We start from the raw sequence: 15,610 nt of genomic DNA on the forward strand, positions 1-15,610 counted from the left end.
TTTCTTTGTGGGACTGCTGAATGAACAAAAAATATCAAATTTAAGTAGACAAAGTAATTCATTGGTTCATCAGTCAATAGACAAAACTAATGGGTAATTAGAATAATTGTAAGTTGCAGACTTTGTGACTTACAGTGTTGAAACTTAATATTGTGAATAGGATCTGTTTTTAGCACTTTGAATTGTACCTTTTGTAACAATTTATTGCAATTTTCTAATGTCCTAGATCAGATTGTTACAGACCTTGAATACTTCTCTTTTGTTCATATTCCAGTTTTGCAAGTTTGATCAGGGGAACTTTTCGATTTGAAGTGGCTGTGAACCAAACTGAAGCTTCACTTTAACAGGGGAAAACCAGTCAGTCAATTAAAATGAATGAAGTTCGCTCAGGGGAACTTTTCGATTGGAAGTAGCTGTGAACCCAAGTGAAGCTTCACTTTAACAGGTCTTAAGGATTTCTTCTTCTTTGTCGGAATCATAATAATTGAGTATATTGATTCATGTTTTTATGAATATGCCAGAAAACAGCAGAGGGGGGGGGGGGGGGGGGGGGGTGTCAAGGTGCCATTCAGTGAGTTTGTTGGCATGACCTGGGGTAGCACATGAAGTTTGGTGCCTGTTATGCGAAATCTGACCCAACCCAACTTTGTAAATTAAAAAAACCAGATGAAATGGGGAAAAAGAGAGGAACATTTCAAAAAGGGAGCATGTGTAGGCTACATGTTTGTCTATTAAAAGAGTAAGTGAAAAGACAACAGCCCAGTGCGAGATATGAATACAGTCTTGTTTGGACACTCCCTTTATGACCTTACACTTGCTGGCACACACATGACATTTTTACAGCTGTTGTCGTTGCATTGTAGGATTGGCTGACAGCAGGGGAGGCGGTGTACAATTCACTTGCGCATCAGGCCTGCAGGAAATACTGAAAGTGATCCTCTACAGCTCCGGGAGAAGCGCGCATTTCACCGGCATTCATTCGTTTTAGCGGACCCTTATCGGGGGGAGGAATTTCCGCCATGTTGCAGTTCATGAAATCAATGAGGAACCACCCTGCTGTAAGTAAAAAACATATCTATGTATATATATAAAAAAAAGAAAAAAGAACCGTGAATGACCCGATGACATTGAAATGTGTCTTGAGAGGACGCGCGCGCCCCCGTTCCCCCATATTATTCATTAATTGCACTTATATGTGATCGCGCATTTATTAAACATATAATGCGTTAATTATGATTTCTTACAATACAAAAGATATATTACAGTATGCGGAATAATTTGACAAATAGGCCCAGGAATGTGCAGATGTACCCACATGATTTCGGGTGAAATTGATGATAAAGGCAATTATATACTAATACAATTCACTTAAACCCACATTGAAATCCACATTTATCTTCATTCTCTTTACTGTACTCTTGTAATTATCATCCCTGCTGTGGAGGCGTAGGTCTATATTTTGGCTGTACTTCCTCTTAAACTTCGTAACGGGATTATTTTTACTCTTTATTGGCCAGCATTAAAGATGAAATCAGCTGCTCTGAGGCGGTGTGATACATTTATACAGAAATGAATTCTGCAATTGATTCGTTATAATAATGATCAATGACTCGTTATAATAATTATCAATGGCTCGTTATAATAATGATCAATGAGTGGAAACACGCATGCTTCAGCTCCACAGCCATGCCTGTACAGCGCCACAGCACGTACAGCACTGTATGGTTTCCATATAGGCATGACTGTAGGCCAGGCCAATGCATGCAGGAGCTGTTTACCCAAGGACGACGGGGTGAAAGGATCCATGTTAAACCACTGCTTCCATATTAAACAGTGAAAGCAGTCTGATTTCCTTTAGTGTGATCCATTCTTGTCAATATACTTGAAAAAAAAAACCACGACTTATAGCTATAAAAAAGTAAATCTGATGTATTTTTATAGTATGAAGTTATGATTATGAGTTATTGTTTCTATGTCACATGCTCACAATCTGCCTCTGATTATTTTTATATGGTCTACTTTACTGATCAGCTGTATACTTAATTATATAAAATAATGTTGCTGCTGGAATAGAATAAATTCAACCTTGAAAGAACAAGAAAGAATAAAAGAATAGATTTTAAAAAGCAAAAATACAATACACAAACACAACTGCTCAATTTCTAGTAGAGCACTGGAAAGGAAATCACTCTTTGGTTAAACTCACAGCTGGTATATCATTCAAGAAGCCTCAAGCTAAAAAGTTTCAGAAGCACTCGAGTAAAGAACAGTAACATGACCACCAACAGATCTTTATTATAAGTTATCTGGTGACCTTGTAATACAAATAATGTTAAGGGATTTTGTTCTTTGCCCACTAGCTGATCCCTCTTGCCATCTTCATCAGTGGTGGGGCAGCCATGAGCATGTTGTACCTGGCTCGTCTGGCATTGAAAAACCCTGATGTCTCGTAAGTACCAGAGACATCTGAGGATAAACCTCAACATACTATATGTATTAAGTGTTTATGAAGAACACAGATAACCTCAGAGATATTTTGTTTTACTAAAGAGTTTTCTTCTTCTCTTGCCCCCAGATGGGATCGCAAGAACAACCCCGAGCCCTGGAACAAAATGGGGCCTAATGACCAGTACAAGGTATGAGTCTTTCTTCATATTATCCTTAAATTCGCTCCTCCAATTCTGATACTAGTTGATGATTTTCTGTCGTTCTTAATACTTCTTTACGTGGCATGTTTATTAGATTTAAAGCACAGGCCTATTTCTGTGGAGGACAAGTTATATATGTTCTCTTATCTTGCTTCAAAGGTCATATTCCTGCCCTCATACTGATTGTACATTTGTTTTCCTGTGTGTGTGTTTCCAGCTTTTCGCAATTAACATGGACTACTCCAAGCTGAAGAAGGAAGGGCCTGATTTCTAAGTAACGGTGGTGTCTTTGCAACTCGATATCTGACATTGTCGTCAGCATGAGGAGCCTTTGCACTTTTTGCCAAACACAAATAAATCCTTGAATGAAGTTTGAATTACGCTGTGTGCTTAACTCAGTCTGTCAGTTCATTTCCATTGTGAAGGGGAAGGGATCATGCATTTATTAATGACTGTATGAATAAAACTGGCAACCACCTGTTTTATTAACTGATCAATTTATTTTTGACTTTGCTGTGTTGTAAATTATTAAAACTATTTCAATCATACTTCTCACTTGAATGTGTTTTTTCCCCCCAAATCCAAGAACATACTCTTTTGTTCAATATTTGTAGCATTTCCCTTTAATATAATGCACAGATAAATGCGTTTATCTCCTTTTCATTTGGTGATAATTTTTTCAATTATACTCTTCCACTTTTAACCATTTCTTTTCATCTCTTTATGGCAACAGTCTAACTTGATAGTCAAAATCCCAGTATGTAATATACTACTTTGAGAGTTTGAACTTTATGTCACCCTCTTCCTTGGTTTATGACTAATCTCAACCCAGTAATGTTTGCCTTTCCCTAAGCTGTTGTTCCTTTTTGTGACCAGAGGAGGGCGCTAAGAAGTGGACAGGTAATAAAAAATGTTCATGTTACTGTGACCAAACAAGGGATCAATTTGGTTTTGTTTTTTTTTATTTACTAATTTTATATATTTAGATTTCACATGTGCTCTGGTATTCAAAACAGATTTGGATTTTTTTTTTGGAAATGAAAAAACAAAACAATTATAATTAAACATCTAAATTTTGGTTTAAGATTTAATTATACACCTTTTGTATTTTTTATCTTGGTTTTTGTTGTCATTTTCATGTAGCTGATGTTTTCACACAGTGGATAGATGAGTTTGAAGTTAAAAAAAAAGTTATTCTGTGCACAGATTAGGGTCCTGCATTAATGTCACTGCAGTGGTGACCTCTCAAAGTAGGCAGGATGATGGTCATCCTTATCATTTCACTCATTTCCTGTTTTATTTTTGTGTGTGACTCACTTTTCTTCTCGCTCGGGATTCACTTCCTGGTTTCCCGCTTCTGTGATTTTCTGCCCCGTCATGATGGGTTCCCCCCTGTGTCTGATTACTCACATCTGACTTCCTAGTGAATTTTGTCTGCATTGCCCTTGTCCCTTGTGCCAGTTCATCTTTGTTCCATTATGCATTAGCCTTACCCCTCAGATCTGTTTGCCTGTGTCTGACTGCCTCACTGTGTACCAACCTAACATGAAGAAAAGAGACTTTGAGGTTGAAAACAGGCTGTCTGAGTAATGCCATTGAGTCCTTGCCTTAAGGCTAACTCAAATCATGTCAGTACAAACTGCCATCAGTCGACTTAGACAAGTCCACCTCCCTGCAAACTGCCATTTACAGTCAAGGAAGACTTACACGGTATGAAGAGCAGTTTAACTCTGTCTTCCACAGGAGATGCCATTGAGTTCTGAGAGTTAAATGCCTGCCATCAAGACTTCCAATGATCAGTAGCAAAGTGAGTCATATCTGCACCCTTACACCTTACCTCTTACATATGCAGTCGGCTACCTTGCCTACTTAGCGATGCAAAGTAGCCTACATTATTGCTCATCTGAGATCTCATCTCATAATCGGATTATGTGAGCACTGTCAAATAGAAGCATCAGTGGAGCATGTTTAGTAGTTTGTCATTTTCAAAATACTCTTGAAAAATATTAAAGATGGAAATCAGGAAGCTTGGAGTGGATGAACTGTGATGTTCAGAGAAGAGACAGTAGTCAGTAAAAGAGACAGTGTCGGGAGAAACTGAGAATGTCAAATTCACAGTGGTGGTAATGGGATCAGCAAAGTCAGGCTAAAATGATATGTTTTGAAGTTATGAATTTACATTTCTGTATAACATTACAACTACATCAGCTAGTAGTACTATTGAGTATAGCTAACATTAGAACCTGTGTGTAAAATAAAAAGGTGGATTTGAAATTAGATAGTTGTGTTGAGGCCTTCTCATTCATCCAGCGTTTGTGCTTTGTTGCAATTGTTAGACTTGGATGGCCTTAGATTGCCTTGTGGGTACTGAAAATAGCAACACATTGCTCAACCAGCTTTAATTCTACAAATCATAGTGTGATGTGTTGTAAGGTTAGGCTATTTCAGTTATATACATAGTCTGTCTTTGTTAGACCTTGAAGATGACCCAGCACTCTGCAATCTACCACCAGTTTGGCTGCATAATGTTTTTATAAATATAATTTCAAATAAGAAATAGCCATTCTTCTGATAATCATTCCTGTCCTGTTATATTCTGTTCTTGATGCATTCTTGGTTTTCATAGAACCCTCAAGTCAGATTTTTCCTTTTAACATATATGGCCCTAATACGCCGTCGTACAGACCCACCAACTATGTATCATTCAAATCACATAGGATATGAGTATGTATGGTTCTATACAACATGTATGTTGTGTTTGTGTAAGCATGGAACATTACTCTATAAGAAGGGCAGTGTTTGTTTATTCCAGGACATGGATATACACAATGAACTTAATCACCTACTACTGCTACTCAATCTTTATTCATACAATACGACACTTTGCACATAGACGTACTCTTGAATTTAATTTACAGAGACCCAACATTCCCATATGAGCAAGCACTTGGCGACAGGGGCAAGGAAAAACTCCCCTTTATTGGGAAGAAACCGGGCTCTAGGTGGGCAGCCATCCTCCCTGACCGGTTGGGGTTGAGGGAGAGAGAGAGAGAATGGGACAGGCAGAGAAGGAGAAGAGGGATAAAGAAGAAATAAAGAGGAGAGAGAGAGAGAGAGAGAGAGAGAGAGAGAGAGAGAGAGTGAGAGAGAGAGAGAGAGAGAGAGAGAGAGAGAGAGGCCCAGTGACAAACAATCAATCAACATTGAAAATAATAATAACTGCAGTATATGTTTTATATATTTTTTGTTTCTGTAAAACAACTTTTCTCTAAGCATGAAATCAGTATAATACTACCAAAACTACTACTACTACTACTACTACTACTACTACTACTACTACTACTACTACTACTAATAATAATAATAATAATAATAATAATAATAATAATAATAAACTAGGTTGTTTATTGTTTATTTATTTAATTGTTTGTTGTTGTTTAAAAAAAAACATTTATGTCTAAGGGGGCAGCTATAACTGTGATTCACACTCCAACACGATAGGTGGCGGTAGTGCACCGAAAAGTAAATATATTCTCGCGAGACTTCACTTAAAAATAACGCGGGACGGTGTGAGTAGTGAATCCGTTGACTTGAATTAGACGGTAAACAATGCAGAGGAAGCTCAAATCTGCAAAACATGACACTGTCGTCACTTGAGCTCCGTTTGTTTGAGACACTGTTCGCCTAATTTATCAACAGCTGCAGCTTAAAGACGGTAAACATTAGCCAACAGCGGAGATGGACTCAACGGAGGACTTGTCTGCTCGGGTCCTGCTGAGACGTATTCTCACTACCGAGACACCCAGGACTCCAATCACCCGCAGGTAATTCAGCATCGTATAAGCATATTCTGGAGACTAATGTAGGTTATATTATTGGTGTTTCAAGCCTTCAGGAACAACTAACGCCAAGTGTTAACGTAGCTACGTTAAGTAACTATTAGACTCAACCTGGCACTTAGCTTTAAGCTAGTTAAAACAGTATCAATCTCGATAGAGGACATGGTATGGCTTTGTACCAAGCTGCCATATCCCAGATTTTCAAATAATTACAAATGAGTCTTAGTGATTTTGTATCCATTATTGAAATAACAGTTACATAGTTAATCAGTCTGTTTTATTAGCCAGGCATGCAAGCATACAAAGAATGTGTTTGCTCCCACAAACAACACAGAGGAATAGATATATATCAAGAGTAAGGTAGTGATGATAATTGTATTTATTTTAAGAAAGGAATAGTTTTGAAATGAGATATAAATATTGAAATTAAATATTGACTGAAAAGGAATCTGGACTGTGCTAATGGACACAGACGTGAAGTATATGAAATATATGAAGGTGACAAGTGCACCAATTAAATATGAAGTGCATAAATAATCAATTATATAGTGTAACAGTGGAGGTTGAATGCAATGTACAATTTTAAGTCTGTCTTGATGAAATATAGAATGAGACCAGTGCAGGGATTAAATAAGGCATGTGAAATTGTTGGCATTGATCGTGGTCAGGAGTGGATATTGGAGCGTTTGGAGGACGGTCGGATGTACACTTACTACTGAGTAACATTTTTATCACAAATGTCTGGTTTCATAACAGACCAGTTCAGCTGTTTAGTTGGGCAACCACTTCTGAAAAGAAGTTCTGTATCTGCTGGAGTTTTATATGGAACTCCGTATTTTTCCTGAGGGAAGAAGTTCATAGAGTCTGTGTTAAGGGTGAAGTGGGAGATGATGTTGTTTGCAGGAGTGCGGCTGATCAATGGTGTATGTTTTTTCTTTAGTACCTCAGAAAAACAGGATACCAGCGAGATCCGGCGCAGTGCCAGATTAAGCAAGAAAGATGCTGGTGGCCAAACCCCACAGGGCATCTTACGGCGAAGCCTGAAACATAAGTTACGTGAGGTGAGGAAGACGAGCAGGATATTTGTAAATCGTGTACATTTTGTTGAATCTCTTAAAGTAAACAAGTATACCTTCCTTTCCAGAGTATATCCAAGACATCTCCGGTGCCTGTTAAAAGGAGAACCACTGTGTTCAGAAATACACTTGAGTCTGCCCGGGCCTCAGAGCTGTTTGATGAGGGAGACACACCAAGGCACATACTGATGAACATACTGCGGACAGGTGTGGATGAGCTTACTGTTACTCTCACATCATGTTGCAGCTGTTTGTTTGCCCTTTTTGATCATGTTCTTTGTCACGTGATTCAGAGCCTGTGAGGTCCCCTGTTATTCATGAGAAAGCTCCCTCAGAAGAGCCACAGCCACCGTCAGCCAACTCCAGCATTACCAACAGGCATTATAGGTGAGCTGTGTGTGTGTAACAGGAACAAAAAGTCACTGGCATTTTGGAGGTCCAACCAAGAATATTTTTTTTAAAAATTGCACTAATATTGGTTGTGAGTAATGGACTTTATGTATCATTGTTGGTCCTTAACAACATCTACCTTACCTGCTGTCTATACTGGCCATTTTTAACATCTTTTTTAAATTATGTTTTGTGTATATACAATGAGTCTATATTTACTTGACTTACAGTATTGAGCTGTCAGGGTTGGAGCTGTCTGATGTAACCATTGGTGCTGCAGCAAGCACCGCAAGGGGACTGGGCAAAAAGAGACCACGTCGCAGCCTCAATGTAACTGCTTTTGAAAAGCGACTTCAGGATGGAATTGGTAAGCCATTACTGGTAGGCTTCAGTGCTTTCATGGGATTGTATAGGATCCTGAGACTTTGTTGTTATAAATTCATACTTTTAAATGTTGAATTGTTCTCAGTTTACTTCTGCTGCTACAAAAATGTGAGACACATAGAGAAGGCTTTTGTACAGATGGTGTTTGCAGATTTATTAGTGAACAGTTATCATGAATTATATGTTTTGTTGACTAACTGTTGGATACTTGTGCTTACAGATGTTGAAAATGAAGAATCAAGAGATGACCATTCATCACTTTCTTTGTCAAGGTAAATTGCATTAAAAACTCTAGCATGTGTTCTTTTTAAAAAATGTTTACATTGTCAGAGATTGTATACAGTAGATGAGTATTTTGCCTCTTGAACCTGTCTTGCAGTTCCACTTCACTGAATCTGAAAACACCGTTTGTGGATGTTCACACTGAGAAAAGAGGCCTGCAGAGAAGGGTTCCTAATGGTCGCAAAATCACAGTGGAGGAATTTGGCGCTAAGCTGCAAATGGAAGGTGATCACAGTGATTAAAATACTCTTCTTAAGATAACAAACTGTTCTTTCTTATTCCATGTATGACCATATGTTTAACAAATCAGTGAGAACACTGATTATTAATCTGTCATGTAACTTTTTCTATTAACCATTCAAACTGTTAAGTGTCAAAGGTAATGGAAAATACCCATCAGTGCGTCCCAGATCATTGATTTTTTTCCTAAGATTTCTTAAAGATTGATAATACCAAATGATACAAAACATAGAAAGCTGACACAAGCATTGCTGTAGCCTGCATTTTTGTGTTTTTACTTAAAATAAACAAACATTTGTGAAAGTTACAATTGTTTTGCTAATTGCAGGGTTCCCACGAGGAGGTGCTAAATACTGTATTATGCATGTGTGGAAAGAAAAAGATTTCCAACTGCCGTCCTCAGTGTCACTGCTAATGCTTTTTTCCCCTGAATGCTTTTCTCTCTTCCATCCTGTCATTTAGGGTTGGATAGCATTGCACCAGTGGAGCGGACTCTCAGTGAGACCACCCATTTGGAGGGCTTCACCTTAGGGCAGACCAAGCTCAGTGAACCTGATCTCACAATTGACATCATCAACTGTGACACAAAGAACTATGACCAGACTGATGGCATGACATCCAACTCTTCCATTGTTGCAACGCAGGACAAGCCCACCGTAATGGCATCTCAGCTTCAGAGAGAGATGAGCGACATGGAGCAGGAGGAGCAGTTGGAAGTGGAGCAGAGCCGGCTGGAGAAGGAGAAATCTGCGGATCTGTTTCAAACAGAAGAGGGATCTGTGGCAGAACCTCAAGATGAAGAGTGTGTTTCTCAGTCAGAGAAAGAGGTGACTGAAGCTCAGGAGGAGGAAGAGGAGGGTACAGCTGATTGTCAACCTGAAGATGCTATAGCCATGTCTGAATCTGAAGATGCAGCTGAATCTCAAACTAATGAAAGGGATGATACAGCTGACTCTGAGGAAGAGGAAAACAGAGTGGAATCTCAAACAGAGGAGGAAGGTGCAGCCGATTCTCAAACTAAAGAGGGTGTTGCACCTAGTTCTCACACTGAGGAAGAGGAGGATGCTGAGGAAAGTCAAAGTGATCAGCAGGATCCTGCAGGAAATTCTTTATCTGAGGAAGAAGGTGGCGTAGCTGATTCTCAGACTGAAGATGAGAATGATGGAGAACAGAAGGATGAACACATCAGCCGAAGGGCTCATCACTCTGAGGGTGGACTCATTATGGCTGTTACAGAGGCAGAGGGGGATTTAGCAGACGCCAAAGAGGCAGGTATGGTTGTAAAAAAAACAAAACAACAACAACAACAAAAAAACAGCTGTCACTGTGGATAGCTCGGCTGCAACTAAGCATTTTTTTCTTTATTAATTTCCCAGCTACAGAGCTGCAAAGATTCATCATATTAGTCAATTAGGAAAGTAACCGGCAGCAACTGTTTTTATAATTGATTATTTCAGTCATTTTCAAGCAAAATGTTCCAACATCTTCTGATTCCAGCTTCTCATATGTAATTAATTTTCTGTTTTACTTCATCATGTATACCAGTTAATTAAATATTTGAAGGTTTTGGACTGTTAATCACACGAAGCAAATTGAGGGCATCACCATGGCCTCTAAGAAATTGTGAATGTATTTTTTTCACTATTTTTTTAACATCTCATTGACTAAATGATTAATCAATTAGTTGAAAAAATTATGGACAGATTAATCAATAATTATTGATATTTACAGCCCTACGGCTGGGTTATATAGGATGAAAAAATAAGAATTGCATAATTCAGAAGGCTGTCATGACTGAGCAATAAGTGGAAGTCAAACATGTTGCTGTATAATATATTTCCCAGATGAAAAAAAATATCCCTAATTAAATGATGTTTGTGTGCAGGATGGTCTGAAGGCAAATCTAAAGCACACAGTGCCAGTGATTTACACAGTGGACTGGAAATGGGAGGCCATGAGAGCAATCAGCTTCTTACTGGGATGTCTGACTTGGCTGAGTCCTTAGCTGAAGGACTTGAGCAGAATGATGTCTCTAAGACAGAGGAAGAACCTGATGCTGAAAAAGAGAACTTTCCTCCTCCGGAGCTGACGGAAGATATCGTAGACAGCGACCGTCTGAGTGACGCTGCACCTGAAGAGGCTGCAGCCTCGGACACTGCTGAACAGGAGGAGGAGTGGGAAGATGAAGAAGATGATGAGGAGAGTGAGGAGAGTGATGGTCAGTCTCTTTTTCCCTTTATTTCATAAAATGTTTTTATGTTAATAAAATGAGAATAAAAGTAAAATGGTTGTGTTTTCTAACATTTTTAGAGATCCCCATGAAGACTCCAGCATTTGTCAAAGAGAAAAGGAACTTTTTCCTCTCTGATCCTCTGGCCTCACCTACTGCTTTTAAGAATATTCAAGCCGGGCAAGTTCGACTTCCAACATCTATTTCCCTTTGCAGAAAAACTGCCAGAATTTTGCCCTTTAACGATTCTTTTGAAATTGTCGCAGGCTGATGACACATTGTACAATTGATGCAGGAATGTCAGATGTAAAAATGATGCAGATTGCATGTATCATATTTTATGTAACTGACAACCTCTTCTAATATCTATTATGCCACCAGTGATGAAGGTTTACCTCCTGCTAAAGAAAAGCAGGTGCGACAGAGGAAAACTGGAGCAGCTAAGACGAAAACAGCCCTTCCCAAGAGCTACCTTATGAATGTTTTCAAACACTTTGCCAAAACAAAGGTCTCTGCGGATGTTTACCCTGTCCTACAACAGACGTAAGTAACTGTGACTTACAATGGTTTTAGATCCAGATGAGCAAAAGGTGGATTTCAAAAAGTGTTTGGAACTTCTTAACTGAAAAAACTCTTTCAAAACTAAGTTTTCTTCTGATGTCAGCACAATGTCATGGATTCACTACCCATACACTCCTGCTTCATTCTACTTCACCGTCTTTTAACAGAATGGACTCATACTTTGACCGCCTGGCAGACGACTTGGAGACATACGCTGTTCATGCAAAGAGAAAAACCATAGAGGTTGAAGATGCTGTACTCCTATTAAAAAGGTAGGTGTGCTGACTGTGTACATGCTCTCTTTTAACAACTTTTTATGATCAAATATTTTACATGTGGTAATATTATAAAATAGAGCGAGGCAAACTTTATTTTAAAGGTAGAACAAGATAACATGAATGTTTTTTTGGTCTCCAACTCTAAATGTGTTTATGGCAACCTGACAAATGTGAGTCAAATATTCACGTTTCCTTCCAAGTCTAATTTTTTCCCCCCACCAACTCCTTTTAACAGCCTTCTAAAACCACAAGACCACAAAAAAGTGAAAAGTCTTTTGAAACACTCATCTATGGGAGAATACATGTTGCCAACAGTATAGATAAAAATGTTGCTTGACACTGCATTAATTTTCTCACATTTAACCTCACGGATGTCTCTTTGCACTCTGCAGGCAGGGTTATGTGAACGATAAGGTGCCGGTAGAAGTGCTTATTGAAAAATATCTTCGCATGGATCAGCGAAAGCTCCTGATCCCCATCGCAACCAGTGGAAATGTTGTTATCCCTAAAAAGCGGAGATGAATTCCTTGAAAACAGCTACATTTGTGGTTGTTGTCTGGGCATCTCGTGGACTGCTACACATTTTAATTACAATGCATTTGAGTTTGACAGTTGATGTCTCCATTTTTCATTACAATAAGTAATAAAGTATTTCTATTTGATTTTTGTATAGCTTTTTCTTTTTCATATTATCAACTAAAACAAATCACACTTGTGCCCTTATTGTATTGAGTGGGGGAGGAGTGTTTATTCATTCATCATTTCATGTATATACTTTCTTTAATGACAGTGTGAAACAAATGAGGATTTGTAGATGTCTAAAATAAACAAATATTCCCTGATGTTTCATATTTCAATGCTTTATTAGCAGCCATTGATAAGTTGATTCCTGAACTGAAAACTGAAGCTATTCGTGGCCTGTGTAAAGAAATAAAGTATAAACGGCTTTCCTCAATCCAGACCCTCCCCTCATCCTTTTGAAAACCAGTTATGATGAAGATTGATGCCTTGTGAATGTTTTCTATTTGAATATTCGCTTTGTTTTTTTTTTAGTTTTTTGTTGTTGTTTTAAACAGTTTATCAAAATTGCACATTTTCTGTAGATTTTTCTTTAATTAGTGTATCTGGAAAGAACTTTTTTTTGGGTCTGATTATACATTATATTGTACATAATCTCTATATACAGGTGGGTGTGTACTAATATACTGTATATTCCTCATATGCTGATGGATCCCTGCTTGGGCCAAGATGTACACTAGGTGGCGCAAATTCATCATAACTAAACCTGACCCTTACCACAACCAGTCGAACCATATGGTTCAAACTAATATTAATAACTGATTAAAGTACAGTTGCTGTGAAAAAAACACTTGAAATGTATATCAACATTGGAAGTTTGTTTGCACAGTTTATCACTCAGTACACAGACTTCGGGTCATAAACATTAAAGGTTGGAGAGATATTTATTAAAGCCATCTTCAAGGTGAGTTGATGAGTCCAGAGATTAATTCAGTCCACACCTTAATTAAAGTCAATCTTTCTGCGGTCGATAACCATTAATCTGTGCTTGCTGTCTTAATAATCTTGGCACAAAGCAATAGCTCATCTACTCTGCTGATTAAATTAAGATAAAGTTGTTTTCAGTGGTGGTCAAATTAAGCTCTGCATCTACCAGTGTGCAAGACCTGTAGACACGGCAGAAATACAATTCACCCTTTACAAACACCCAATGAAGAGTTGTTTAATTTAAGAAGTATATAAGTTACATGTACAAGACAGATATATAATTAAATGCACCATGTAACAAAATCTTGCTTGCCTTTTTGTTCCTGGATAAGTGTTATTTCCTAATAATATGCTAAAAAGCATAGAAAGTGGTTATTATTCCCACCAAACTTTGCTTTGTGACCAGGACAGTGATATTTTGAAATTAACATATTTCTGATGGGAAAACTGGTGAATTTGCATTAACATTAAGTCAGAAAAGGCAACATTTAAATCACAGAATATGATGATAGGAGGCTTTATTTTGGGAATGATTGGTCAAAGTGATTTGGGGTGACTGGGGATGGTTGTAACATTTCTGTCTGTAGCTCAGAGCTTTTAAAATAGTACATTCAAAATGTGATGCAAACTAGTGACATATGTCTACTATTAAATGGTGTAGCTGTTATCTCTGCAACACAAACAGAAAATACATGGGTCAGTCTCAAACACAAGGAATGAAATATTACAATTAACCCCATAGTCTGGGTTAGTTGTAAATGGTAAGACATTGACTGCTTCAAGTAACTCTCCACACTCTTTGCTTTAATTTTCCTTCAGCTCTCCACTCACCAGCTTCAAACTACCAACTCTCTCCAAAATAACTGGTCTCATCCATAAGTCCAAATCAACCACCTGCCAGTTAGACTCCCTACCTACCCACCTGGCAAAAGTTTGTGTACCTGTCCTGTCCTCCTTAATAACTGACATCATTAATTTCTCACTGACATCTGGTGGTGTTCCATCATCACTAAAGACTGCTGCAATAACTCCAACACTCAAGAAACCTGGTGCGGATCCGAATGATTTGCACAACTTTTGTCCTATCTCAAACCTTCCAGTTCTCTCCAAAGTACTTGAACGAACTGTTCCAGCTCAGGTCCACATCCATCTGTCTGACAACAATCTCTATGAACAATTTCAGTCTGGTTTCTGTCCCCTCCACAGCACTGAGACAGCCCTAGTGAAAATCACCAATGACCTCCTGATTGCATGTGGCTCGGGGCTACTCTCCATATTTGATCTCCTCGACCTGAGCGTAGCCTTCGACACTGTCTTTCATGACATCCTCCTTGACAGGTTAGTCTCTATTTCCAAATATCTATCTATCTATTTATTGAAGCAAGTGGAGAAAATAGCCAGCCCTCCTTTGTTTGGCTTGCAAATGATTTGCAAGCCAAACAAATTATATATCTTTTTTAATGTATAGTTAGGCAGTGTTGGGGACTAACTAGTTACGTGTAACGGTGTTACATAATTTGATTACAAAAAAATGTAACAGTAATCCATTACAGTTACTGACAACATGTGTAATTAAATCACAGTTATGAAAATGGTGATGATTACAAAGACGGTTACATCTCAAGTCAGACCTTTAAGATTTTTTATTTTGTTCAGTTTTATTGTTGTTTTTAAATGAAAGTGTAACACACACACACAGACACATCCCAATTAAGTTAAAAAAGTCATTTTAAGCATTGAATAAAAAGTTTTCAGTGCCTTATGTTTTTGTCATAATCCTTATTTCACAGTGTTACATTATACAGTTGCTTATGAAAACGTTGATGATTACAACATCTGAAGTCAGACCTTTAAGATTTTGCAGGATGAGTTTTTTCCTATTTTTTTTTAATATTTAACATGTAACTGAATACATAGCTATATTGCTGTTTTTAATTATTTGAAATCAATTTTAAAAAAGAATGTTTGTAAATAAATCATGACAAGGGCTTATTTGAAGCACACATGGGCTTAAATGGTGTCACAGTACCAATTAAGTCCATGTCTATCCAGTTTGGACTTTTTTCATAAAATATCTTTATTTTATATTCCAAAATCTACATGAACTAATGAATACATTTTCAAATGAGAGAGAAATCTTTATAATTAATGATCTCCCTTATAAATCATGCCAGTA

The 15,610-nt window shown here is 37.9% G+C and overlaps 2 protein-coding genes across 2 annotated transcripts; both read left to right on the plus strand.

Annotated features, from left to right (window-relative positions):
- The first annotated feature begins 884 nt into the window (after positions 1 to 884).
- ndufa4b (NDUFA4 mitochondrial complex associated b) lies at positions 885 to 3,196 on the plus strand. The gene is made up of 4 exons (XM_062442804.1): positions 885 to 1,058; positions 2,361 to 2,449; positions 2,576 to 2,636; positions 2,866 to 3,196. Exons 1-4 carry the CDS (start codon positions 1,020 to 1,022, stop codon positions 2,920 to 2,922), a joined length of 246 nt encoding a protein of 81 aa, XP_062298788.1. The 5' UTR covers positions 885 to 1,019; the 3' UTR covers positions 2,923 to 3,196.
- Positions 3,197 to 6,260: 3,064 nt separating this feature from the next.
- cenpt (centromere protein T) lies at positions 6,261 to 12,828 on the plus strand. The gene is made up of 14 exons (XM_062442831.1): positions 6,261 to 6,472; positions 7,428 to 7,548; positions 7,632 to 7,770; positions 7,857 to 7,950; positions 8,184 to 8,320; positions 8,558 to 8,609; positions 8,717 to 8,844; positions 9,322 to 9,686; positions 9,717 to 10,131; positions 10,745 to 11,077; positions 11,170 to 11,269; positions 11,471 to 11,632; positions 11,818 to 11,922; positions 12,321 to 12,828. The coding sequence occupies exons 1-14, from the start codon at positions 6,387 to 6,389 to the stop codon at positions 12,448 to 12,450; spliced, it is 2,367 nt and encodes a 788-aa protein (XP_062298815.1). The 5' UTR covers positions 6,261 to 6,386; the 3' UTR covers positions 12,451 to 12,828.
- Positions 12,829 to 15,610: the final 2,782 nt, after the last annotated feature.

The sequence above is a fragment of the Scomber scombrus genome, chromosome 21 (genome assembly GCF_963691925.1).
Source record: "Scomber scombrus chromosome 21, fScoSco1.1, whole genome shotgun sequence".
In the NCBI taxonomy this organism is placed as follows: Eukaryota; Metazoa; Chordata; class Actinopteri; order Scombriformes; family Scombridae; genus Scomber; species Scomber scombrus.